General features: G+C 40.7%; 2 protein-coding genes across 6 annotated transcripts in view; one reads left to right on the top strand and one right to left on the bottom strand.

Moving 5' to 3' along the window:
* Nucleotides 1-5,192: 5,192 nt before the first annotated feature.
* CHCHD7 (coiled-coil-helix-coiled-coil-helix domain containing 7) lies at nucleotides 5,193-11,595 on the bottom strand. 2 transcript variants are annotated; one of them, XM_058699626.1, is made up of 4 exons: nucleotides 11,441-11,595; nucleotides 8,281-8,350; nucleotides 6,694-6,836; nucleotides 5,193-5,373 (listed from the first exon to the last, which is right to left on the bottom strand). In XM_058699626.1, exons 2-3 carry the CDS (start codon nucleotides 8,332-8,334, stop codon nucleotides 6,720-6,722), a joined length of 171 nt encoding a protein of 56 aa, XP_058555609.1. In that variant the 5' UTR covers nucleotides 8,335-8,350; nucleotides 11,441-11,595; the 3' UTR covers nucleotides 5,193-5,373; nucleotides 6,694-6,719. The 2 variants fall into 2 exon arrangements, with proteins under 2 accessions (XP_058555609.1, XP_058555608.1); XM_058699625.1 differs by having other exon boundaries at nucleotides 6,694-6,792; nucleotides 11,441-11,586.
* Nucleotides 11,596-11,951: 356 nt separating this feature from the next.
* Nucleotides 11,952-27,350, top strand: part of PLAG1 (PLAG1 zinc finger) — a 50,684-nt gene continuing 35,285 nt past the window's right edge. For all 4 annotated transcript variants that reach the window (XM_058699623.1, XM_058699619.1, XM_058699620.1 and 1 more), the window contains exon 1: nucleotides 11,952-12,162. The gene's annotated coding sequence lies outside the window, so the exon portion shown is untranslated. The remainder of the gene's footprint in view (nucleotides 12,163-27,350) is intronic.

The raw sequence follows: 27,350 nt of genomic DNA, 5'->3' as shown, positions 1-27,350 counted from the left end.
GGTTGCAGTGATCCAGCATCATTGTAAGACCCCATCTCCGCACCTCCAGAATTCTTCTTCTAAACACAAACTGGAGTTGACCCTCTCCAACTCAACACAGTTCGTAGCTTCCCTTTATGTACAGAATAAGGTTTAAAGTCTCAAGTAGGGCCTTCGAGGCCCCTCGTGGGTACCTACTCTACCCGTCTACGTTTTTCCCTTCCCATGCTCAGGCCTCAGTCAGTAAGGACTAATCCCCGAATACCCCACATGCATGTGCCCCTGTGTGTTTATTAAGGAACTTACCCTCTCATTCCTACTGTGGTTCTCCTTTCCTTCTCCCGCACAGCACAGTTGAAGTTCTTTGAGGGCCAGATGGTTGACTTATTCATGCATGTTCCTCCACCCCCTTTAGCCCTAGCACTTTGTACATTATAGGCAAATATTTGTTGAGCAGAATTGAACTGTAATAGCAGTACCTGTACTTGGATTCATTTAATATTTATGGAGCACCAGAAACCATAAACAAAAAGATGGATCCATTTAATTACATTAAAATGTAAAACACGGTATAGAAATTCTAAGTTAAAAGACAAAACATACAAGTTACAAATGACAGAGAGGCAGGTTCCTTACTATCCCAAGAGGCCCCCAAATCATTCACACCAAATACCTAAAAAAAAAAAAAAAAAAAAAAAAAAAAAAGTGGGCAAAGGAAATAAATACACTCATTCCATTCCATTTTTCACTCATCAATTATAAGGATGAAAGGGCTGTAAAGCACTCAGTGGGACCGAGGGTGTGAGGACGGAAACACTCACAGGCTTTGTTCATGGGAGTAGAAATTGGTCTGCTCCCCCAGGGAGGGTGATTTGTCAATACCTACAATATTTAAAATGCAGAAGCCTTTATCCTAGAAATACTTCTTCTTAGAAATGCATTATAGAGTTAGAACAGAACAAGCCAAGAGCCATATGTAAAGATGTTTGTTGCAACCCTGTCTCTAAGAGAAAACCATCAATGGGAGACTGGTTCAATGACACTGTAACTACACAAGGGAAAACTGCAGCCATTGGAAGAAATTATTCCAAACTATATAACTAAGTAGAAAAAGCAAGGTACCTCCAGCTTACGCCCAATGATGCTTCTTTTATACAAAACAAGCACAAACACAGATATGCCTGTATCTACAATAAAAAACTTGAAAACTTTTTGACGCCGGCTGCTTCTGGGCAGATTTACACTGTAATGCCTTTTGCATTGTGTGGACCTTTGAATATCGTGTACCCATTTGCATTGTCCGAGCACGTTTTGTCAATGTGTTCGACTTCAAAAGCCACCCCTCCCCCCAACAGGTACACAACTGTTGATCATTCACACACACTAGAAGTTTACCAGGTACTATGGATATATAACCATGAATGACCTTGCTTGTATCCTCCAAGAGCTTTCAAGTAGGAAGTGCTTCTTAAGAGGATTTCTTTTACATACTACACACACAGTGTGCCACGCTCACCCATTACACGGATAATCTACAATGAGATGCGCCCCCCCCCAAGGGTGAGAGGCACGTGAACACAGTAAAATGTGAACACAGTAAAACGCCTTCTACGTATTTTGTTAGTTGATAGTTGACATCAAAGCTTTGTCTGACTTGCAAATTTTCTCCAGACACCAACAAACAGCCCCATACAATTGATTTCTCAGGTTAATTAGCTTCACCTCTCCTGGAGTAGTGTCTTCGAGAAAGAGAAATACAATAGTGGCAAATGTAACAGCTGGGTGATGAACCCCTGGGACTCTGCCCCTCCAAAGTGGTGCAACAGGTTCTTGCACAATCTGGTTCCAAGAAGAGTATACTGAAGTTATCAGGGTATGTGTAAAGACGCAAACAAGGGATTAGGGAGTCACTAAAGGCAAACTTAGAACCGAACAACCTTGCCTAAGTGGAGCCATATTATGATTCCGTACATTAAGGATTTGTTGGTCAAAAGTCCCCAATGAGTTTGTCACCAATGGTACCTCATAGAACACGCTCAGATACACATTCAAAGAACTATGCCATTCCTGCACAGCTGTAGTCATCAAGACAGTGTGGCTAAAGACAGACATACAGGTCAATGGCACAGGATTCCAAGTCCAGAAATAGACTGACATACACAATCGATTTGCAGTAAGAGTGCCAAGACAATTCAACAGGAGAAAGCACAGCCTTTACAATAAAAGGTCCTGGGACCTGGACAGCGACGTGCAAAACAATGAAGTTGTGGACTCCTACCTCACACCACATACAAAAATGAACTCAAAAGGGATCAGCGACCTAAACATAAGAGGCAAAATTAAAACACTCCTAGAGGAAACACAGATGCAAATTCCTTTGACCTTGAGTTAGGCAACACCTTCTTAGATATGTCATCAAAAGCAACAAAAGAAAAACTAAATTGGACTTCATCAAAATTAAAAGTTTTGGGTTTCAGGAGCGCCTGGGTGACTCAGTTCGTGAAGCAGCCGACTTCAGCTCAGGTCGTGATCTGGCGGTTTGTGAGTCTGAGCCCCGCGTCGGGCTCTGTGCTAACAGCTTGGAGCCTGGAGCCTGCTTCGCATTCTGTGTCTCCCTCTCTCTCTGTCCCTCCCCTCCTTGCTCTCTCTCTCAAAAATAAACAAACATTAGGAAAAAAAAATTTTTTTTAATTTTGTTTCAAAGGACATCATGAAGTAAAAATACAACCCACAGAATCGGAGAAAACGTGTAAACCACGTATCTGATAAGGGACTTGGATTTAGCACCTATAAAGAACTCTCACAATTCAGTAATAAAGATACACCACCCAACTTAAAAATAGGCAAAGGATCTAAATGAACATTTCTCCGAAGAAGATACGTGACCGGCCAATAAGCACATAAAAAGATGCTCCACATCACTAGCCTTCGGGGAGATGCAAACCCAAACCACACTCTGATACCAGCTCGCACGCGCTAGGATGACTGTAACCAAGGGCGGATAATAAGTGTTAACAAGGATGTGGAGAAACTGGAACTCTCATACATTGTAAAATGGTGCTACCACTTTGGAAGATAGTTGGTCAGTTCTTCAGAGGGTTAAACACAGTTACCGTACGACATAGCCATTCACCTCCAAGGTAGGTGTACATTCAAAAAGAAATGAATGCCCACACCAAGACTTGTACCCCACTGTTCAACAAACAGCAGGACTCATCATAGCCCCCAAACGGAGACAACCCAAATACCCATCAACTGATGAATGGATCACAAAAAACGTGGTACATCCATACCATGGAATGTTATCCAGCAATAAAAAGGAATGAGGTGCTGATACGTGCTGCATGAAGGAGCCTTGAAGACATTGGGCTAAGGGAAAGAGGCCAGTCGCAAAAGACCACACATGGCAGGGCTCCATTTATATAAATGATCAGAACAGGCAATTCTAGAGGCAGAAGGCAGTTGCCTAAGTGTCAGAAAGGTGGGGAGAAAGGGAAGTGTGAGGAGGAAATGAAGAATGTGTTCTTTCCGGGGTGAAGTGATTTACTACCAATTGTGATGACTGAAAACCATCAGAGTTCCACTTTAAACAGATGACTTCTGCGGTGTATGAACTGTATCTCAACAAAGTTGCTATTTAAAGAAGAAACGAAAAGAAAAAGAGTGAGGCCGGGACAAACAGCTCCCGGATGAATGTTGATGTTGGTATGTACATTTAAAGAGGGGACATTAACATTCCAAGCCCTTAAAACAGCATGCCTAAAATACTGAAATGCTGATCACACAAGTATGTATGAATGTCTTGTCAGGTCCTTTTTCAACCCATCATTTTTAGAGCAATCAATACAAATCAAGGGATTTCTCAAACAGTCCATCTTTTATTCAAACAGAATCACATTTAACAATCAGGGTCAGATGGCTTAAAAACATCTGACCTGGGTTTTGGACAAAGACCAACGAGACGGATAGTTTATGGTCAGCAGCCTTTAAAATAATACTCTTGACCCAGCACCAGATAAAGAGAAGGGACACAAGCTGTTTTCATTGATTTTTTTTGTATACATTAAATATTATTAAATAATATGTTATAAAACTGTTCTGTAAATGAAACAAACTGGATTTAAGTAGCTGGTGGGTATGAGAGTTGCCACACGACTTGCCCCCATCACCATACTGAATGCTGTTGTGTTTACGGCAGAAAACGGAGTGGGGCTGTAGTCTCATCCCAGCGCGTTCACCTATGAACCCTTGTATCCTTCCTACCCATCTCTTCCTGCAAAGAGAAATCCTACTTCGAAGAGAATCACCTTTTTCCCATGACTGCGCTTCAAGAATACTATCCCTTCAGGGGCGCCTGGGTGGCGCAGTCGGTTAAGCGTCCGACTTCAGCCAGGTCACGATCTCGCGGTCCGTGAGTTCGAGCCCCGCGTCAGGCTCTGGGCTGATGGCTCGGAGCCTGGAGCCTGTTTCCGATTCTGTGTCTCCCTCTCTCTCTGCCCCTGCCCCGTTCATGCTTTGTCTCTCTCTGTCCCAAAAATAAATAAAAAAAAAAGAAAAAAAGAATACTATCCCTTCAGAAGGTTATCCAATATGTATGGATTTCAGTCACGGAATCCTTGAAGCCTCCCCTTACGGAAAGAAAAGAAAACCAGTTCTTGGGCCTGCCGTTTGTCTAAGACAACCCCCCCGCACCCCTGCTTCCCCGCCCAGTCAACATACCAACCTTATTTAAACAGAGGTAAGGGAGTGAAGCGAGGGTCGGGGTCTTGCTTTGCACCGAGCCCGAGATTTGAGGCCCGCCACCCAGACACCCTGAACTCACCTTCCCCGGCTTCTGTCCGCCTCTCCACCGCCACCTCGTACTCTTGGTGGTACAGTCTACAGACCACTCTCCAGACCCAGCTCGAGCTTTCCTCCCATCGCGTTGCCGCGCACGTCATTTCCCATCCTTGGAAACACCACCTTCCTTGCGCTGCCGCGAAGTCTTTCCTTGTCCTCTGCGCCCGTTACCCACAGAAAAGTGGGACTCCTCATGTCACCTTTCCTAATGCTCCCTTACCTTCAGGAAGTAACACGAACTCCACGGCATGGCACAGCCAGCTGCGGCGGACCACCATCATGGCACTGAGCGCAAACACAGAGGACACGGGGCTAACTTAACTTTGTCTCCCCTTGTAGAGTTGGAGATCTGTCTGCGTAAGGCCCGAAAGGTGTTCAAAGGTCACAGTCACCGTTTATTAAAAATATTCATCTGCTTCTAAGTTAAATAAACAATTTTAATGGAAACAGTCAGTAGGGCATCTTTCCCATGGCCCCCAAGATCTCGTCTCTTTCTGCTGCTGTAGGCATAGACGGCTGCACTCCGTTCTGTCTTCTCTGGATCATGACAGAATTCTGCACGTAGGTTAAAAAAAAAAAAAAAAAGGAAGGAGAAGAAGAAGAAACCAAAATCAGACACATATTAAATGCTAATCATTTGCCAGTAATTGGTTATTATGTCCTCATAAGGGAAATTCTAAAAACCAAGTGTAAAGAAAAACCAAAAAACTAATTCTCATACTTCAGACAATATTTTCAAGCTATTAACAATTAAATAGAAGTGATTATTCTCATAGGAATCCATTGACAGTAACTGGGCTGGAATATACTGTTTAAGTACGAGAGCACAGGAATCCAGTCCATCAAGAGGACCTACTAAGGGATTGCTAAATGAAACCAACAGTTAATTCAAAAGAGGGAAAGGAAGTAGCTGGATCCAGGGCTCAGAGAAAAAGAAATCATATACCGATGTCTCAAGAACAAGGGGGGCATCTTAACTACCATGGGTGGTGGTGGGAAAGGAGAAGGCAGAAATGGAAGCCTTACCCCCCCCCCACCCCCCCGCCAGTGAAACAAGAAAATCCTGGAAGCTCCAATGTGATTCTGAAAAAAGATGTCAGAGGGGCGGTAGCCCCCGGGGTCTGGGTGCAGAATACAGTCCCTGGCTCCTTTGGCCCTGGAAGCCACAGGTGTGGTAAGAAGGCTCAGCTAGAGCCCAGGGTTAGTGGAAGTCAGTTCCCCCTGAGGCCCAGGCCCCAGCCTGGGCCAGAGAGGTCAAGGAAGAAGAGGGCTGGAGAGTCTGTTCAGTTCCTTAGCGATTGCACCGCAGGAGGGTGTGAGCCTAGGGTTACCTCCTCACCCTTCTCGGGGGGTACTAGGTTCCCGGGGCCACTTGACAGTCCCTAGGGGTTCAGCCTCGGCAATCCCAGGGGTCCCCCGCCTTCCAGCTCCAGCTCCTCAAAGGAGGAGCCAGTGGTGCCCGACTCACTATGGCTGTGCTCGCTGCGGGTGTCACCATCGTCCCAGCCACGGCTGCTCACCCCGGGGGACAGTGTGGCAGCCGAAGTCTGTGTTACGACAGAACAAGTTATCCAGTCTGCTCCTCTCCAGGAAAAGTGAAATTGTAACAAGCTTATTGTTTTAGGGCTGCAGATCTTACATGCATAGGAAGACCCACCTAAGTCAGAACTGCGTTGTTATCGCCTGGATGGAGTAGTAGGAGGAGGTGGCCAGTTAAGAGCTCTCAAGGATCCTTCAGGGTGCACACAGGATAGAGCCAAAGTTAAGTTTCCCCAGTCATCACTAAGAAAAGACTGTGGGTACTGACTAAGTTTGGGCTTCAATTTCACGCCTCAGAGAGGAGTTTTAACACAAAGCTAACCGAGCTCGGCTTACCCAGAATTTCCGGCAGTTTTTGTACTTCAGGAAGTAAGTGGAACACTTTTCCCTGTCATAGTTATTTTCATCCATACATCTGGTAGAAGCATCAGATTCCTTAAATATGCGAGATAGGCATCATTTAGGGGGTGGAGTGGGAGCTAAAAAAAAAAAAAAAAAAAAAAAAAAATTCCCAAACTTCTGAGGCTCCTTCCCCCCAAAGCAGGTAATATGAACTCGTTCCTTTCTGTTCATTTTAACGAACGCGTCATGAACAAACACTGACTGATCTTTCCGACTATCCCAGTGCTCATTCTGCTCAGAGCAGACATCTTCCTTTTCATAGTCTGGGTCAGTTTTCTGAATATCTGATCACAGGAACTTCAGCCGGAGCACTGACTGAGATCATTTACCCCAGTGAGTGTTTAACAAAGAAGCTAAGGCAAGGTGCAGTGTGCTCGAAATCACTACTGCGCAGTATAGAGTCAAAACCCAGTCTCCCAGTTCCAAGCGCAGCTGTCCTGTTTTCCAACTTTGACTTGGCTGTTTGATGTTAAGCTGGTTTCGAGATCCCAAGTAAGTCGCTAATAACTGGTCTACATCAAGGCAACTTAAATTACCACCACTCATCTCGATGTATTTTTGGCTATCACTCACTGCATTACGCAAGTACGTATACTATTATGTATGCAGTTTTAATAGATATCATTGATATCACTTCAAAACCTAAGGGAGCAACACAGGGCTGTGAGTTCAAAGGAGAGTAGCAGCCATTTGGGAATTAAAATTAAGCTGTCTAAACTGGAAGTGGATTGGATAACAAACTTCAAAGTGAAAAGTAGGATTCTGAGAGGTCATCGAAAGGAAAGCGTTAACTAAAGGCGTAGGTAATTTGCTGCACAGCTCTAAGAAACACAGTCTATCTAGACAGACTGAATAAAGCTGTTGAAAACAGATCTGATACACGAAGCAAAGTTAAATTTCTACGCCAAATATTTAACGAGTGTGTATATTTGAAAAACGTATATAGGATCAGGGAATAGCACCAGTCGTAGGAGACTGCATTATCCCAGGGTAACAAAGCCACAAGTCAGTATTGCTGGTCACACCACATACGTGCCAATAAAACCTTACTATTACAACAAAACGTTCTGCTTATATGGTAACCTTTGTGGAAATCTTTAGGCTTTAAGTGGGCAAATTCTATTATAGGCCCTTATTCTCAGCCAGGCTGTCTCCAGGACATGATGAAATTATTGCTATTAAAACATACATTTCAGTGGCAGTTTAAAAACATAGTTTGCAACTTTCCATTTCCGGACCAAAGATCTTCCTTGGTGTTAACCTATGCCTGTCTGGAGTTTCAGTGCCAACTGAATGCTTGCACGTTATACAAGCAACGGTAAACTCGGAAGAGGTGAATCTTTGTCAGCTAAATTATGAACACCTAAAAATGCCCTAGTGAAATAAGGATACGCTGGCCAGGAATCTTTTTTGTATTGAAATAACTTTATTCAAGAACCGCAGAAAACAGATACCCACGAGAGCAGAACAAGCCTGTTTTTCCAACTTAACCTCATGAAAATTAAAAGCAAACCGCCTTACCGACAAGCAAGGGTTTATGTCTGGATCTCTCAGCCGCCGTGCTCCCATAGGCATCCTAACAGGTTTCTTCCTGCAGGCAGACAGACGTTGGAGAAAAGAGTCACATGGCAAAGGAGAGAAAAATAAATCCTACATCTCATTAGACCCACGGGTACTTGAAAAATTAATTTTGGCATAATGATTATCGAGTAAGGAACTTCATATGGCCTCTGTATTCTGAGAATAAACATTTGGATGTGTTTCTCCTTTGCACTGCCATGGTGCCTCAGCACAAGGGCCATATTTAAATTCGCCCGCTGCAAGTTGATCATAATGCCCAAGAGGACAGTCCAGCTATAATTCAGTGTTAGTTTATCTTTATTTCCGAAGGTTAAGCTGTGAAATGTCCTAACAAAACCTGAGAGTACAGCGTGCATTCTAACAATTACTTCCTTATTGTACATCGATCAGCATATAAAATGAGTGTGGAGTCATTAAGACAACCCAACTTTAGCAAAAACATTTGTTAACTAAACTTAGAGTGTGTACTCTGTAACCGGCACCAAGGATGGCCAACATACCAAAAGAACAAAGTGACGGCTCAGCTGACATTTCGAAAAGTTAAAAAAGAAAAACTAAAGCTTTACTTCCAGGGGCGTCTTCTATTTCACTGATACTTCCCTTGGTCTAAAGGAAGTCACAGAACGTTACCGTGGTTCATTAATCTTCCGACTCAAGCCTTACACATACAGCTCTGCACAAGTCTTTATCGATTAAAGATTGATCACAGTTCCCTAAGAGCCAACCGATGATGACTCCATCAAGTCACAGAGTACTTCCATAATAGGCATGTCAACTATACTCTGGGACAACTGCTCTCTCTAATGGAGTTCAAGTGAAATTGGTATGTCTATCATCTTCGAAGACATGTCATAGAAAGGAACTAAAAGAGAAAATGTTGAAAAAAAACCAACAACAGTCAACACACTGTTAATTATTTCAAAGTGGCTCTTTTTGTTTTAATACATCGATATTCTATGGATGAGCCACCCACAAAGATTTTTAAATGTTCTGCACTAAGTTTAAGAAGCTGAGTTAACCTGCTCTTGAATCCTGCTCTAGCTTAATCACCTTCCACCTAAAGATTTAAGGAGAAACAAGCAACAATGCAAGATGACATACAAAACACCACCCAGCAAAGAACCGCCATCAGTCAGTTTGACCAAAGGTCAGAAATTTTGTATGAAAGGGTTTCTACTTTTCTGGCTCTGGACGACATCATCAAAAAAATATCTGTCATGTTGAAAGAAATAAGGGACACTCAGGAAAATCAATCAAACCCCGTAAGTTCCTAAAAAATGGAGGCATTTGCAGTCAAGAGTCACCTAGTTCAGAGACCAGGATGTCCAGGCTAAAGGAGATTTACAAAGAAGGGTGGAAAAGAGTTTAGTTATTCCAGGATCCTTTAGATTTTAGGAATCCTCTAAGGAATTATTTCATTTTATGATTTTCATTGATCAATACATGAATATACTTAGGGGTGCCTGGGTGGCTCAGTCGGTTAAGCATCTGACTCTTGATTTCGGCTCAGGTCTTGATCTCACAGGTTCGTGAGACCGAGCCCCGCACCGGCCTCCATGCTGATGGTGCAAAGCCTGCTTGGGACGTTCTCTCTCCCTCTCTCTCTGCCCCTCCCCTGTTCACACGCGTTCTCTCTCTCTCAAAATAAACTTAAAAACAGTACATGAATATACCTTAACTAACAGAAACATTGAGGTAAAAAGGAATTTCAAGATGCTGTTCAATTGTATCTAGAAGCTTCTTCCTCTCCTGAATATGATTCTTTTGCAGGCTTGACTTCTTACGAAGAGATAACGATACTAAATAAACTCACATCCTTCTTTTTTTTTTAACATCCATCCTATGACGTGAGAATACAGAACTCTGCTTAGCTGTTCATACTCCTTATATGTCATCTCAACAACGATCAGCTTGGGGCAAAATTCAGGTTGCATGCCTTACATGAAACTGCACTTGCACTGCATTTTAAAATCATCACCAATCAAGAATTCTTTGATAAAAATAACACCTGGGTAACATCACATATTCACGAAATCAGGTTTGCAGCATGAAGTTATTCACATTTCATTTCCTTTCTCTTCCGGATTCTAAATACAAGTCAAAGTAAGTTTGGATTTCTAAATGTCACTTTCTTTGCATGAATCCTCAAGTATCACTGGAAATGAAGAGGAAATGTCAATTTACAGTGAGGAAAAGGGCTAAAGGGAAGATCGAGTGTTCCGCTAGAGAGGGCTTATCTGCTTACTTTCTGAAGGCACGAAGCAAATATTACAAAGCAAGTTCTTGCAGAGGACAGACAGAAAGAAAACCAAAGATTTGAGGGAGGGGTCACAAAAGCACAGCACATTTGAGGAATAACTCTAAAAATCTCTCCAAAAGGCAAACTGTAAAATATATATATATATATCTTGATTTCCCATCCAGTTCACATCCCCACTCTCCAACTAGCTTTGAAAGGCAAGGGAAAGGGAACGATAGTGAACACGTCCATGCCCACATGCTGGTCAGAGCCCAGGCAAGGTCTGTGGGTCTGATACAACGCAGATGCAACTAGCAGGAAGCTGAAACACGTTATGCCAGAGCCCAAAGCCCTTAACCCACTGCTGGGTGCAGAAAGGCAGGGTCAGGAAGTCAGCATGGCATAGCGGGGCGGAGCGGGGAAGTCAAATGGAGAAACTGGATGCGAGTCCGCGGCCTCGCTGCCTTCCGCGATGCTGCCTGTCGGTTTAACGGTGGACGACGGGCACAGGTGAACACACCTTGCTTTGACCTTGGATGGAGCCGAGTGGGGCAGGCGGAAAGGAAAAGGCAGGAAATTGGAGGTGGGGGTAGGCAATGACGCCCCAAAGGCCGAGAAACAGGGTGAAGAAAGAGCTAGGGGTGCCCAGGCAGGCCGAGGGTCACCTTCCTCGTCCCCAGCCCGGATAAACCCGAATCGTGGGGAGAAAGAGGGACAGGAAGGGGCCCGCGCTGAGGCAAGGCCTGGTGGTAGGGGCTTCACACCGAAGGAGTGGATTCGGGCCCCGCGGCGGCCCAGGTGCACCCCTCTCTTCTTGCATCCCTGCAGCCGCCGCGGAAGGAGGGGCGGGGGACCACTCACCTCGGGCCGCCGCTTCGCCAGCGCCCAGGCCGTCTCCAGCTCCAAACACGTCAATGGCTCACGCAGCTGGACCTTAAGTAGCGCGCATCCCAACGTGCTGCCCCCGCTCCCCGGCGGCCGCCGGCCCAATCGACGCGCGCCGCCGCCAGACTGACAGCCGAGCCGGGCCTTGCCGGGCGGGGGCGGGCGGGTCTCGCCCCGCCCCCAGCCGGCGGGAGGAGGGCCCAGGCGGGAGGAGTGGGCGGGGCGGAGCCCGCGGTGCCGCCCCTTTCCCCCGCCCCGCCGCGCCCCCGGGGCCGAGGCCCGCCTCTTAACACTTCGGCTTGACAGGCGGCACCGCCGCCCAATCGGCGGGCCCGTCCCTGGCGGCGGCGGCGCCTAGTGGCCGGCCCCGGGGCGGAGCGCGCGCAGGGGGCGGGCACAGCGGCGGGCGGGGACCGGGGGCGGGCCGGCGGGAGGCGGGGGTGGCGGCCGAGCTAGCCGGGGGAGGCGGCGGTGGGCGCGACGTCGGCGGCGGCGGCGGCGGCGGCGGCGGCGGCGGCAGCTGCAAGTTGGGCTGCAGGGGCAGCGCATACACTACAATGGCTGCTGGAAAGAGGCGTAAGGAAACAATTTCCAGGCCCGCCGCGTCCAGCCCGAAATATGAGAAAAAAATTATTAGAAATTCCGCGGGCGGTGTAAAGGCGGCGGACGGGCCGGAGGGAGGATGTTAAAGCCCCGCGGTGAGTTCTCCCGGGGTCCGGGGCGGCGGAGAGGCGTTTAGCGGGAGAAATATCAGGGTTATTTAAATTATGGGACTAGCCGAGGGGGCAGAGGAGCAGCGGCGGCGGCAGGAGGAGGAAAAGTTTGTGCTACTCTCAGCCCCTGCTCAGGACCCCAGAGAGAAAAATAATAATAAAAAATAAAATAAAATAATTAAGCGGGGGTGTGAGGACTCCCGAAGTCGCTTCTGACAGGGCAGGGGGCGATGCGGCTGGAGACCCAAAGGTGAGGTCGGTGGGAAAAAAAAAAAACCCTTTATTCAGGGTCTGGAAAGTTTGAAAAGTTTTCCTCCTCCTCCTCCTCCTCCTCTCTGGTGCTGTGAATATTGTGACAGCGGCAGCGGCAGCAGCGAGAGCGGAAGACATTAGAGACCCGAAAAATAAGGGAAAAATTAATATAAATTCAGTTTTGAGAGTAAACTCTCCGCATTTTCCACCAAAACATCCCGGGGGAAGGTCGCTTCCCAAAGGGCCTGGCGGAAACCCGCAGTCGGCAATATTTGGGGGGCACTTTGGGTGACTTGGGGTAACTTTGCCCCTTTTTCAAAAGAGGTTTTTCTTTTTTGGAGAAATGAATTTGTTTTTGCCCTTTCCTCAGGTGGGCGAGTCGGGGTCGGGGTGCGGGGTCTGCGGGGAGGTGTGAGCCCTGGATGTGTGGCTGCGAGGGGGGGGTAGGGGGAGGGGGTGCTAAATGAAAGCAGGAGATCTGCACAGAGCAGGGACAGCTTGTTGTCAGTATCATAAACAACCAAAATGGAGGGAGAACTCAGGCATATAACCAAATAAAAATTTTTTAAAAATCGCAAAAAATCCCTAAAAATCCGGGATGCTCCCCCTTTTCTCGCTAAAGGTAAAAGTATGAACCGCCTTTCCCCTGAAGTCCATTTTGACTTTGCAGGGACCAAGGAGTTAATATTTATTTATTTTTTAAAACTTTCGAAGGGCAAAAGCCTTTTATAACTCAACCGACAATGAGAAAACGTGAAAATCCGATGCAAGAGAAGGAGGGGGAGGGAGGGGGGAGGTGGTAGTGCAGAAACTGCTAAACTTATTGGTAATGTGGACTGATCTGAGATAAGATAAACACTATATTTGCTATTTTATAACTCTCTTTTAATGATCTTTGCGGGGTGGGTGGTTTTTTTTGGTGGAAAAAAAAAGTGATGCCATTTTCTTAATAGAGTTAATACGTGTGATTGGAAGAATAAACCTTCCCGGCTTTAGATTGCATTTTCGTCGCATTTATGTTTCAGGTTTTGTTAGTGGCTCCCTCCTTTCTTTAATCTGGGCTCTACAGAGGAGGGGTAGAGAGGTGATGTTGCACAGAGAGACTGGAGTGCAAGACTGGAGCACCTTTTGGGGAGGGGTGGGGAGTTGCTTGGTTTCTCCCTTCCTGACCCGTTTGCTTCACCTGTTCATCCTTAGTAAAGAATATTAAGCTGAAGTTTTCTGGTTTTACGTATATAAAAGGATGGTGCCTCTTGCATCACATTGAAGTTAATGGGAAAGTGCTGCTGATGTTGGTTCCACGTGGGATATGGGACAGAGCAGGGCATTTTAAAGGGACAGCTTCTCTTTTCTTGTGATTTTCATCACCTACACAGAATCACTGTCTGAGGACCAAAAGCAGAGGTGCTGGGAGGGTGTGGTGAGGGAAGAGCCTTCTCTTTCCACTACTTGAGTGCAGCCACCTTTAGGAGTGATGGAGGGAAAGGAGGGATAAACAGGCTCACCAGAAGATGGACATTGTGTAGATTAGTTTGTATCCAAGCTGTTCTTTTGTGTAACAAGCCTCCCAGGAACTTTTCATGTTACATTTCTTTGCTTTGGAAGCTGGTTTTGGAAGGATTTGTGGAAAAATGGAAATAGTTTAAGGTGTGTGGTGTAATGGTATAGCATTATTGAACAGTTATGAATTCTGTGCAGCAAGATCAAAGAGCTGTGTATGCCCATAATGTGATTTTACAGCCATTTTGTAAAAGCTGTAAAATACCTAATATTCAATTTGGCTTAAGGTACATTGAGGACTTCTGGTTGAAAACTGCAGACAGAGTGGTGGAGATTCTTTTACACTGTAAGCAGTAGGCATTTCTTTAAGGGAAAAAAAAAGCACATCCACCAACACCATGGAAAAGTTTACGTAGACCCATTTTTAAAGCCCATCCTATACATGTGCTGGAACTCTGCTACTTTGAAATTAAAAGGTTTTAAAATCCTGAGACCTGTCAGTCTGCATCTTTTCAGTTGAACTTATTTGTGTTCTTTGCCAGGAAATGTTTACTGATCATAAACTACTATTGACTCTAATGGTTTACATGTTCACAGTATTTTCAAAAATTAAAATGTGTCCATTGTCAGCTGTGCTCTATTTGAGATTCAGGTTACTCTCGGAGAGAATTTACTTGGGCTCTGTTTTCCACAGGTATATGGAGTTCTGAAATAAATGCCTATTTTCTTTTGTTTTTTATGAGTTCTAGCAGTGGATTAAAATTAGAGCTGGATTTTTAGACTTCTTATACAGGATATTTTTTCCTTCCATACTGTACAAACAGATTATTGTTTTGAAGCCCATTGTATGTTAACGTGTGTTCACAGCTGAGCCCCTATCTGCACCTTTCTGTAAATACCTCCCTAACAGCATTACATCGGTGTAGTGTTTGAGTACATCATCTTGTGGTTTCTGATTTTGGAAGCGATTATAACTTTCTAAGAACTCATTAAAAATTATTCCCAAGAACCACTGTAAAATCAAAACTGATTGGAAAGTGATTAAACTATCAATGGGAAAGAGTAATTTCCCCTTCCCCAAAATAATCATCTGTCCAGGGGTTTCAGAACGCCATTAATATTTATAGAACCTTTGAAATACATTTTACATTTTCATTGTATTTTGGCTGCAGACAGTTCCATTAACTGTAAGTAGTCAGGGTTAGGCGATGTGTTTAAAATAAATGAGACCTTTACATCTTGAATGCTTGCCACTTTGATAAACTAGATAGTAATATCATTAAATTCAGTTTCTGTAAAAGTGAAGGAACAGTATTTCTGCCACTTGCATTAGACTATTGAGTTATTCAGTTTGTTTGGACACTTCAAGTTATGATTAGTGAATTGTCAACCTAAATAAAAGTGCTGGTATTGTGATTTTTTTTTTTCCCCTTTCCCACAAAGGGTGGTATAAAACTTTCTTCGTGTTTGGGTTTTACACCGCTAGCTACTTAACTGAATTAGAAAATGCACTGAGAGTGTACAAAGTATAAAAATCTGTAATTCCTTAGAGAGTCTTATTTGGATAGGGCACAGCATAATATCTAATTTGAATTGGTTGTATTGAGCTTTTTAAATGTCTTAGATACACTACCTGTTGAACATACTTTTTCTGAAGCTACTACTAAATTATACAAATTTACAGAAATAATCTAAGGATATTGTATACTCAAACTCTTTATTTCAGTTAGCATTAGAGAAACCTCCTAGTTTGAGATTCTTATTTGAAATTTATATGCCTAATTCTGCTATTTGAAATTCTATAAGGAATTTAGTACTGTGGAAGATAATTTATAAATATGGGCTAATACTGACAAAATTCTGTGTCTGTATATTTATTATAACCAAAATATTTTAGTAAACAGATGTCTTACAGCTAAATAGTGAATTTGCTTTTATCAAAATAGTTTAAAAAGTTTTAAGGATACTCTTTGTGTTTTATTATCCTATGAAAGTGGGAGTTTTTTCCTCATTTTTAACACAATTGTATGCATTTTGATTGGTATTCTGGAAATTTTCCTTTCTGAGGATTAAATTGTTGTTTGCTCAATGAAATGTAATGCTCCTGTCTTTGACATTTGAAAAGCCAAATATCTGAAACATATATCTATAGCTAGCTGTCTTTTAAGTTTTGTTTCAATAATCATTTGCCTCTTGAACTGTGTAATCAAAATATTGGTTCCTTCTAGGAATGTTTTAATATTCTTTATTTAGAATCCTGTTTTTTGGAAAATTAAAATATATAAAAAATTACCTGTTACACACACATTCATCCACACACACACAAACCCAAGAAAAAAGTTTCACTGAATGAGTTTACTTACTCTGCCTGGATTACTTTTTCTTTTTTGTGTGTTTCCAAATGTATAGGAAATAAATATAAATTTTTTCTCTTTGTATTGATACTATCGTAGATTCTTTAGTTATTTGAGTAAGGGAAGAGTTTCAGAAGAAGGAAAAAACAACTGAATGTGTACAACAAAATCCAAGATAGTGAATATGTTAAAGGTAAAAGGGTTATAAATTGTCCCTTGAGCCATGTTTTAAATGTTTTAAGAACCTGATAAGCACCTTTTCTGAAACATCAAATACTTGGAATATGTATCAGCCACTGCAAAAAAACAAAAGTGGACCTTTAATTTCTTTAATTTTAACAGGAATTAATGCAGGCAGCATATTTAACCAATTAGTTAGTGTTTAGGTAGCCTTGGAAAAGTATTTACAAATAAGTTAAATGTGAGGGCAGGGTACATTGGATTGATAAACTGCAAAGTGAACTATGATTTTAGAATTCGTGTGTGGGAATTCTTTTCCATTTTACGATAAGACCACTTTGGAGGTAACTAATTTTTACTTCTTGCGTTTATTTCAGTGCCCAAATTTTTTGAAATGCCTGAACCTGACATCTACTGTATTACCACTTTTCGTTTCTAACAGGACAGCTTTTCTATTTCATTAGCAGCTTTCATTTTCAAGCATAATTTGAGAAATTAAATGAAAATGTTTAGATCATAATATTTTATGAAAGTATTGGTGTGTAGTTGTTCACGTTTGATGTTACAAGAACTATGTGAAGTACAAAAGCCTCCTAGAAGTTATGGCACAGACATAATTTGATTTTTGCTTTTAACTCGCTTGGCCTGCTGTCCAGGGTGTGCATTCTCCTCAGTAGGTACACCTGCCCCTGCCTCCCCTCTCCACAGTGGTATGGGCAAGGACAGGGCTGTGGGGCACCACCGAGGGTGCTTTGGCATTTTTGTTTTCTGTATGTTTGGTATTTTTGTTTTGTGTGTGTATTGTTGTTTGTGGTCATTAGGGTGTCAAGGCTTTTGCTTTTTTTTTTTAGATTTGTAATGCTTATCAGAAACCAGAAATCCATTTTTATGAAACAAATAATTTCTCATCTTCAAAAAGGGAGGTGGTGTGCATTAAAATTGTTAGTGTTTAAAAGTCCCTGGATGTCTTGTAAACAGAGTTACTGCAGGATCATGGCGTTAAAACTAACCACAGTGTGCGTTGGGAATTGGAGATGGCTACCTAAGAAATGTGTGTGCAAATGTAAAATCAGTGAATTTAGGCAATTATGTCCTAGGTTAATAGGATAAGCAATTTGCTTGAAATGTTTCCTTGCAGTTTTTTTTTTTTTAAGTGAAATTTTTTTCCTAATCTAAAAACCCAGAAAACCTAGAATTGTAAAGGTGCTAGAAAGTCTTTTAGGTGCCTTTTAAAAATAAGAGTTTAAGTAGTGAAAGTGTATAACAGGAACATAAGAATGGACTAAAATGCCCAAAATTGTTGGGAAAGAAGTAAGTAGATGAGAATTTCAGAATAAAATAAAAATCATGGTCAATTTAAAAATTGACTTATGTGAATAAAGAATAACTAATTACAGAGCAAAAATAATAAATTTACCCCCCCAAAAGAGAGAGGTAATTGGGGGAATCTATAAGAGAGTGTTTTTAAAACAAATTGATGACTTTATGATAACCTTTTAAAAATAGGTTCCTCCAAAGCCTTTCCTCTGTGTCTTCTTAGATTTGAATCAAACTAAATTAAATTCTAAGAATAGTTTGTAGTGTTTTTTTTCAATTCTTTAAATTCAAGTAAGGAAAAATGATTTTCTTGCTATTTTTAAAAAATGTTAAAAGATCGTTTTAAATGTGTACCTAAGTGAAGTGTTCTGAAAAACCTTAGAAAATATTGAAAATTATTTTCTCCATTCTTCATCAGAAACTTTAAAGCTTTCTGTTAGGCTAATGAAATAGATTTTTAAAACGTAGGCTAAGAACCAGGTACTTTGTAGACTTTTTTTTAGGGCAATTTAAATCATTTTCTACAGACTTAACATTTAAAAAGCTTTTCACAAGGTAAAGATAAGGACATTCAACAAAGTTCTTAATTTCTGGAATGTTTTTGAGTGTCTGCTGACAGTTAAAGGAAACTTTGCTTTCCTATTTATGAACTAGCAATTGGTTTTCTGAAGGAGAATCTAGACTTACTATAGTGTTATGTTCCCATGTCCAAGTTCCCTTTAGCATGAGAAGGTATTTTGAGGGTAGAGGAGGCATCTTCTCCTAAAGGGCGACCGAATCCCCTGCAGATTGTGAACGATGGTCTGTCCTTGCACAGTCTTGAACTCTACCTTTTTTGAGAATGAGAGACTCGTGTTAGACTTTCAGTTAACAAATACTTGAATTATTGTCTCAAGCCAATATCGAAACTGTACATGTGCCTGTTGATTCCTTATGATATCCTAGCTTCTAAAAAGTTTCTGAATATGGGACTATGAATTCTCAGATGAAATGCTACAGTTAAAGGACTGCCATCAGTTTTTTTGTTGTTTTTTAATTTCTGTCTTTTTGATCAATAGTTAGGCAGTAGAGCCTTTCATTTTGAGATATATTTTTGGAGACTGTTAAACTAGAAATCAGTCGGAGAATGAGGGACTTAGCTCCTTTGGCTAAAAGGCAAGCCGAGAAAATGTTTTCATCAGTTTTGTTCACTAAAATATATTAGTGAAAAGTTGATTGAATCATTCTTGACCAGAAGAATTTTAAGAAACGGAACCTGGAAACTTAAGGTAGTTCAGACACTCAGGTTAAAAATAACACCAGTTGAATTTTAGTCTGCTACATTTTCTCAGTAATTTGATTTTATTTTCTTGAATTGTCTCAAAGCTGGAATTACATAGTGCCCATATCCCTATCCACCATACCCTAAAAGGATGAGAATAGTAGGGGCTTTTTTTTTTAAACCAACTTTAGCCAATGAAATGAAAATACAGTTTTATTTAAGGGTAATGTTATCTTTCTTAAGCTTTTTGTATTTCCTAAGTATAATTTCTGTAACTGTTCCATTCCAAAGAAGAGAAATTAGCTCCTTTACTTTGAAATTGAATTTGTTCTAAATTTGCAGCTTATGAGAGTTGGTTCTTTATATAGCTGAATAAGATCTATTATAACCTTAAAAAGAAATATTCATGTGACCAGTATATGTTATTATAAACTACACCTCAAATATGAATTCACTTTCTTTGTATTTCTAACCTTATTTTCTGAGTAAATCTGAGAAAATATGTTTTATGCGTTTTTCTAATTTGTTATTGTCTGAGGTCATTTCATTGGGTAAAATTTCAACCTTGGTTATGTTACGCTTCTAATAGTGGTATTTTATTTGCAGATCACTATTCAGATGCTTAGGGTTTCAGCTCTAAACAGAATTAGCCATCTAAGAAAATAGGTAGGTTTATTATACCAAGCGGCGTAGAAGATCCCTGCTAGGTCTTATTTGGAAGAGTTTAAAACGTTTCTGAGAAGGAAAATGCCTCAAAGATAGGGTGCTCTTCCAACAACAGTGGGTGATAGTTTATGCCTTTCTTGTTCTGCTTCATAAACCTTGAGCATCCTTGGAGCTACTGTCATCCAAACAAATAACTGAGTTAACTGTGCCCTGGGCAAAAGCACATGTACCAGGCTCAGCTTTTAAGGTAATTTGCTTTACTTTACTTTTAAGAGAAATGTGTAAGGCAGATGAATATTCCTTAGCAATAATTTTGCATACATTACCTTTTAAGAGGTTATACATGCACAGTATATTATCCTAAATCCAAATGAATCTGATTATCAAGGAATCGATGTAATTCGACGCAAAACGAAGGTTTTAAATATTGGGATAACTTGATGCACTGCTGAAATTTGGGAATTTTCATTGAAAGTTGTTTCTGTACCTGAATTTATTTTTATATGCCTAGAATTTTGTAAACAAAGTGAAGACCTATAAATCTGACGCTTTGTAGAAGTTCATAAACGTCTGTTTTTTTACACGATGCGTATATATTTTTCAAATACAGGCACGCAATTACTTAGAAAATTATAATATTTGATTATTGCAGTTATTTTTGAAGGAAAAGTGGTGACAAATGGGTTAGAAGTAACTTTATGCCTGTTGAATGTCCACTGCATTTGAAATTTTTAATCATTAAGCATTTAAGACTCTTGGGGATATTTCAGTTCTTTTTAAGTAGTGTTACAGATGTTTTCCTGAAAAGTCTCCCTTTTTGGACATTATAACATAATTAAGGCAAGTGTTTTAAAACTTTAACTGCCTTTACCTAATCACAGCATTTTTGCTCCCAAGATCATATCATTCTTAAAAGAAGTTTCTATCTTGAAGCACTTTTAATCATAGCTCGGGTCATCTTTTTTAAATATGCACTAGGCTTCTCTTGTTTCTTCAGGTAGGCTTTTATCGCTATGAACTTCCCTCTTAGAACTGCTTTTGCTGCATCCCATACATTTGGTAGGTTACGTTTCCATTTTCGTTTGTCTCTTTTATTTCTCTTTTGATTTCACCTTTGACCAGCAAGTTGCTGGTCGTTCAGTAGCATGTTGCTTATTAATCTTGTGTGAATTTTCCAGTTTTCCTCATGTAATTAATTTCTAATTTCATACCATTGTGGTTAGAAAAGATGATGCCTGATACGATTTTAATCTTCTTAAGACTTTTGGGGGGTCTGATATATGATCTCTCTTGGAAAAATGTTCCGTGTGCACTTAAGAATGTTGCTTTTGATGGAATGTTCTGTGAGTGTGTGTTAAGTCTATCTAGTCTAATGTGTCATTTAAGGCCAATGTTTCCTTATTGATTTTCTGTCTGGATGAACTATCCATTGATGTAAGTTAGGTAGTAAAGCCCCTTACTATTGTATTGTAGTTTATTTCTTCCTTTATGTCTGTTACTATTTGCTTTATTTATTTAGGTACTTCTATTTGGGGTACATAAATGTTTACAAATGGTACATCTTCTTGTTCAAATGAACAATCTAACTTTACACCTCAGGGAACTAGAAAAGGGAACAAATGAAACCCAGTAGGAGAAAGGAAATAACATCTATTAGAGGAGAAGTAAATGAAAGAGACTAAAAGGACAATAGGAAAGATCAGTGAAACTAAGCTGATTCTTTGAAAAGATAAAATTGACAAACCATTAGCTAGACTCACCAAGAAAAAAAGAGAAGACTCAAATCAGAAGTGGAAAAAGAAGATACAGAAATACACAGAAATACAAAAGATTATGAGTACCATGAACAATTATATGGCAACAAATTGGATGACTGAGAAAAACAGATAAATTCCTAGAGGCATACAACCTACCCAAACTGATTCATGATGAAATAGAAAATCTGAACAGACCAATCAGTAGTAAGGGGATTGAGTCACTTAACAAAAATTTTTCAAGAAACAAAAGTCCAGAACCAGATGGTTTCACTAGTGAATTCTACCAAACATTCAAAGAAGAATTAATACTAATCTTTCTCAAACTGTGCCCAAAAATAGAAGAGGAGGGTACTCTTCCAAACTCATTTTATGAAGCCAGCATTACCTTGATACCCAAAGTAAACAGGATGCCACAAGAAAAAATTACAGATTAATATCCTTGTTGAACATAATATAAAAATCCCCAACAAAATGGTAGCAAACTGAATTTAACAATACGTTAAAAGAATCCTATACCATGATCAAGTGGGATTTATTCCAGGGATACAAGGATGGCTCAACATTCACACATCAGTCAGAATGATAACCACATTAATAAGAATGAAGGATAAAAGTCATGTGACCATCTCAGCAGATGCAAAAAAAAAAAAAGCATTTGAAAAAATGCAGCATCTATTTATGATAAAAACTGTCAACAAAGTGGGTGTAGAGTAATGTGTCTCAACATAATAAAAGCCATATAGGACGAGCCCACAGCTAGCATCATATTCAGTGGTGAAAAGCTGAAAACTTTTCCTCTAAGATCAGGAACAAGGCAAGGATGCCTAGTCTTGCCTCTTGTATGCAACATGGTATTAGAAGTTTTAGCCAGAGAAATTGGGCAAGAAAAAGAAATAAAAGACAGGCATTTAAGTTGGAAAGAAAGAAATAAAACTGCCCACTATTTGCAGATGGTGTGATATTATATATATGGAAACTCCATCAAAAAGCTATTAAATTTAATAATCAAATTCAGTGAAGTTTCAGGATACAAGCTCAATATATAAAAATCTATAATGTATCTATACGCTAATAATGAACTATCAAAAAGAAATTGAGAAAACATCACCTTTTGCAATTGCATCAAAAAGAAAACCTAGGCATAAATTTAACCAAGGAACTGAAAGACCTATATATTGAAAACTAGAAAACACGAGAGAAATTGAGGAAGATACAAATAAATGGAAAGATATTCCATGCTCATGGATGAGAAAAATTAATATTGGTCAGACGTCCATACTGCCCAAAGCAACTACATATTCAATGCAATCCCTGTTAAAATTCCAAGGGCATTTCTCACAGAAACAGAACAAATAATCCCAAAATTTGTATGGAACCACAAGATAAGATACCAGATAGCTATGAAATAGTCTTGAGAAGAACAAAGCTGGAGGCATCAAATTTCCTGATTACAAATCTATAGTAAAGCAGTATGAAAAAAAAAAACAACAGTATGGTATTGGCATAAAACACACGCATGTATCAATGGAACAGAATCGAGAGCCCAGAAATAAACCCACACACATATAGCCAATTAATTTATGACAGAGGAGCCAAAAATACAATGAGGAAAGATCACTCTCTTCAATAAACGGTACTGGGAAAACTGGGCAGCCACATACAATAGAATGAAACTGGACCACTACCTTATACCATACACGAAGATTAACTAAAAATAGATTAAAGACTTGAATGTGAGACCTGAAACCAGTACATCTGGGTGGCTCAGTTGGTTAAGTGTCCAGCTCTTGATTTTAGCTCAGGTCACGATCTCATGGTTCCTGAGTTCGAGCCCCGCATTGGGCTCTGCGCTAGCAGCAGGGGGAGCCTGCTTGGGATTCTCTCTCTCTCCCTCTTTTATTGTTCTTCCCCCACTGGTGCTCTCTTTCTCTCAAAATAAATAAATAAACTTTAAAATATTTTTTTAAAAAAAGACCTGAAACCTTAAAACTTCTAGGAAAAAAAAAAGGCAATAAGCTCCTTGGCATAGGTCTTTGGTGATGATTTTTAAAAATCTGACACCAAAAGCAAGAACAACAAGAGAAAAAAATAAACAAGTGGAACTACATCAAACTTAAAAGCTTGTACGCACCAAGAAAACCAACAAAATGAAAAAACAACCTACTAAATGGGAGAAAATATTTGCAAATCATTTAGCTGATAAAATCATTTATCTGCTAATGCCCAAAATATATATGAACTTACACAGCCCAGTTGCAAAATAAACCAAACAATTTAGTTAAAAAATGGACAGAGGATCTGAATGGACATTTTTCCAGTGAAGACGTGCACATCACCAACAGGTACATGAAAAGATACTCAACACCACTAATTATCACAGAAATGCAGATCGAAACTACGATGAAATATCACTTCACACCTGTTAGGGTGACTGTTTCAGAAAGACTAGAAATTACAAGTGTTGGCAAGGATGTGGAGAAAAGGGAACGCTGTTCACTGTTGGTGCGAATGTAAATTGGTACAACCTCTATGGAAAATAGTATGGAGGCTCCTCAAAAAAGTAAAAATAGAACCACCAGATGATCCTGCAATTCCACTTCTGGGTATTTATCCAAAGAAAATGAAAACACTAACTTGAAAGGATATGTACATCCCCATTTACAATGGTCAGGGTACAGGAACCACACACACACACACACACACACACACACACACACACACTGGAATATTATTCAACCATTAAAAAAAATGAAACCTCACCATTTGTGACAGTATGGATGAACCTTGAGGGTATTAAGCTAAGTGAAGACAGAAGAAGACACGTTCTTCATAATCTTTCTTATATGTGAGAAATTAAAATAAATAAAACCAACCTCATACATACGGGGAACAGATTCGTAGTTGCCAGAGGCAGAGGGTGGGGCAAGGGTGGGAGAAATAGATGAACTAACTTTTTGTTTTTAATTTAAATAAATTGGAAAGAAACACACACAACAACAGAAGAGTGTGTGTGTGTGTGTGTGTGTGTGTGTGTACACACGCTTGAGATACAGCTGCTCTACTTAAGCACTGGGTATAATGGGTACAATGTCTTAAATGTAATGGTACTCAGTTTACCTTTTATCAGTGCAGGAAGAGGAAGAGAAGGTTTGTTGTGAGAAAAGTGCAATTGATCCCATTCAGAGCCTGACTCATAAGAGCTTTTCTAAAATGCATGGTACCTCTGCCAGAATTAAAAGGAATTTCTTAATTAAAACCGAAATCGCCGTGAGTCTCAGAAGTGTTTTCATAATCAGGTTGCGGGCACACTTGTGTGTGGCCGCCTGGGCCATTCGGGTGTTCTGCCGTTTGCCTGTGTTTTGTTCTCAGTGCTGCCACCCTGTGTATGGCAGTGCCTGTGTACCGCATGCACTAATTTTCTGTGCTTTTTATCAGGCGATAACGTCCAAAACCACTTCTGAAAAAGAAGCAGACATATTATAGTAAATTTTAAAGGCATTTTAGGACACTGTGCTTCTGTATCTAAGGCTGTACTAAATCTAGAGTTTTGAAGTTACACAGTTCAGAAGTATGGTATTCAGCTGCCAAAAAAGGAACTTTGGGAATTTTTAAAGGTAAACGCCTTTATCTGTTTCATCGATCACTTCACTAACATAAGGTGGAGTTGTACAGGTGTTTTTAAGATAGCTTGAAATTGATCAAATAAGAAAGCAGAGGGTTTGATCCTTTAAAGATGAGATCTATTATCAGATGTTTTATTTTAGCCAAGTTTTAGTTAAAAGTTCTTCCTAGTAAAAAGCAAAACCAAAATGAGCACAAAAAAGAGACTGTTTCTGTTTAAAAGAAAGAGAAACTTAACTTGATTGGTTAAATTATTCCCCGAATCATTAGCCAACATGACTTTTAAATTATATCGCCCAAAATATTTTGAGTATTAACGCCATGCGTCCGTTATAAAGGACTTTGGCTGGAGAGCAATATTTTCCTTTACCTATATTCTCTCATTGTATTTCCACCTCGGTCTTGTGGGATAGGAAGTGCAGGCATTATGTAAATGCAAGGGGCAGTTGTGATTTCCGAAACTGGCATTCTGTTACTTTGTGTAAGTAAGTCCTTAGAATGCACTGGCCATGTAAGCTAGTTATGGTACATTAATTTGCTCATGTAAACCTAAATTATATCCAGATTGGAATTTATATATTTATTTTTTAAAAGCTGTAAAAATGAAATTTTCAGTCATAAGGTTGATGCTAACGCAAGTTAGAAAATGCTACATGTCTACTTATTTTTAAGCCATCTACTGGGAATTGGGAGGAAATTCTAAGTTTGCTGAGTTAAAGGAGATTTTTAAAAATATAAACGTAAACTTTGTTTTATAGGATTTCATGATCTCCCAAGGTGTAGTCTTGATCAGTTTTTGCTTTAAAACACATTTATAACAATGCCATCCAGCTTCAGGATAATGAGGGTCTGTTTTTGAATTTTTGAATTTAGCTCCATAAGCAATGTAATCCTTTATTATGACCATTGAAAATAGTGTTCAGTTAATTTCAGGTATTAGGCTTCTGAGATAGAAGGTGTCACTGATGATCTTACCACTCAGGAGAATTGAAAGAATTTCATGCCGTGTACAGCAGCATCCCAAGTCCTCCAAGATTCCAAGTTAAGTTCCAGATCCCTATTTTGTTATTCGTGTACTTACCTCTGCAGATTTAGGGAATTCAGAGACACACCCCACATTCCAGGGTGCCCAAGTTTTTTTTTGGTTTTTTTTTTTTTTTACTTTGGCCAGTCCCTGCAATGTTTTCCTCACACACCTGTCCATATCTTCCCTGTCCCATAAGTCCCATCTCAAACCATCTTCTTTTTGAAGTTTCTTTATTCTCCAAATGGGAGCCAGAAGTAGGAAGAGTACTTCCTGCCCCTCTCAGGGAACTTGTATTTGCCTTCTGCCTTTCCTTTGTTTTTCTGTTATGCCTTGTGGATGATAGGTTGATGGATGAAAGGGAAACAGGCAGTATATCTTAAAGTGCCAAATGAGGGGTGCCTGGGTGACTCAGTCGGTTAAGCATCCAACTCTTGATTTCAGCTCAGGTCATGATTTCATGGTTTGTGAGTTCGAGCCCCACAGCAGGCTCTTCATTGGCAGCACAGAGCCTACTTGGGATTCTTCCTCCCTCTCTGCCTCTCTCTTTCTCTCTCTCAAAAATAAATAAATAAACTTTTTTTAAAAATGCACCATGAATGGTATAGGCGGTAAAAACTATAGGTCTTCCGAGGAGGGAGAGGTGTACTTGAGGTGGGCTTTCAACAGGCGTGAGTTAAGAATGGGCAGCAAGAAGGGAGGGCCTTCAGGTGAAAGGAATGATTTCAGCAGAAGTGAGGAGGCAGAGATGTGCTTATTGTCCGTGGCCTCCACGAATACCAGTCTGACTGGAAGGGATGGTTTGTTGGGGGGCAGCACCAGGTGAGACTGGAAAGGTGTGCTGATGCCTGAATGTGAACAACCTTGATTCCCAGCCCAGCGAGTCTGCACTCTGTGCTGTGGAAGGCACTGTAGCTTTTTGAGGAGGGGAGGATATGAGTTAGGAAAGTAAAGTCGGCTCAGAATCCAAAAGCAATGGAGCCCATGGGTGTGAGAAGGGAGTTACAGAAATGTCACTATAATCCAGATTGGAAGCAGTCGTCCGCTGCTGTGCACATGACTCAGATCCTTATCACTAGTCCCTTCCTCACTGGCAAGTTCTAGATACACATTTTCAAAGGCCTTTTTGACATAGTTGCCTGGATGGAAGGCTGGCTTCTCAACTCTCAACATCCTAAAGCCAGCAGTTCAGACTTGAGTAGTTTTATTTGCGGCCCGACCATTCCTTCCGGCCCCTGGTC

Source organism: Neofelis nebulosa, chromosome 14 (genome assembly GCF_028018385.1).
Source record: "Neofelis nebulosa isolate mNeoNeb1 chromosome 14, mNeoNeb1.pri, whole genome shotgun sequence".
In the NCBI taxonomy this organism is placed as follows: domain Eukaryota; kingdom Metazoa; phylum Chordata; class Mammalia; order Carnivora; family Felidae; genus Neofelis; species Neofelis nebulosa.
This window is presented reverse-complemented; position numbering and strand designations above follow the sequence as displayed.

What these genes read in the sequence shown, in the direction of transcription:
- CHCHD7 (XM_058699625.1), bottom strand. Translation starts at nt 8,334, where the DNA reads ATGCCTATGGGAGCACGGCGGCTGAGAGATCCAGACATAAACCCTTGC. An exon ending in ACATAAACCCTTGCTTGTCG is followed by an intron (nt 6,793 to 8,280) that starts GTAAGGCGGTTT and finishes CGCATATTTAAG; the next exon opens with GAATCTGATGCTTCTACCAG. An exon ending in AAAACTGCCGGAAATTCTGG is followed by an intron (nt 5,374 to 6,693) that starts GTAAGCCGAGCT and finishes ACCTACGTGCAG; the next exon opens with AATTCTGTCATGATCCAGAG.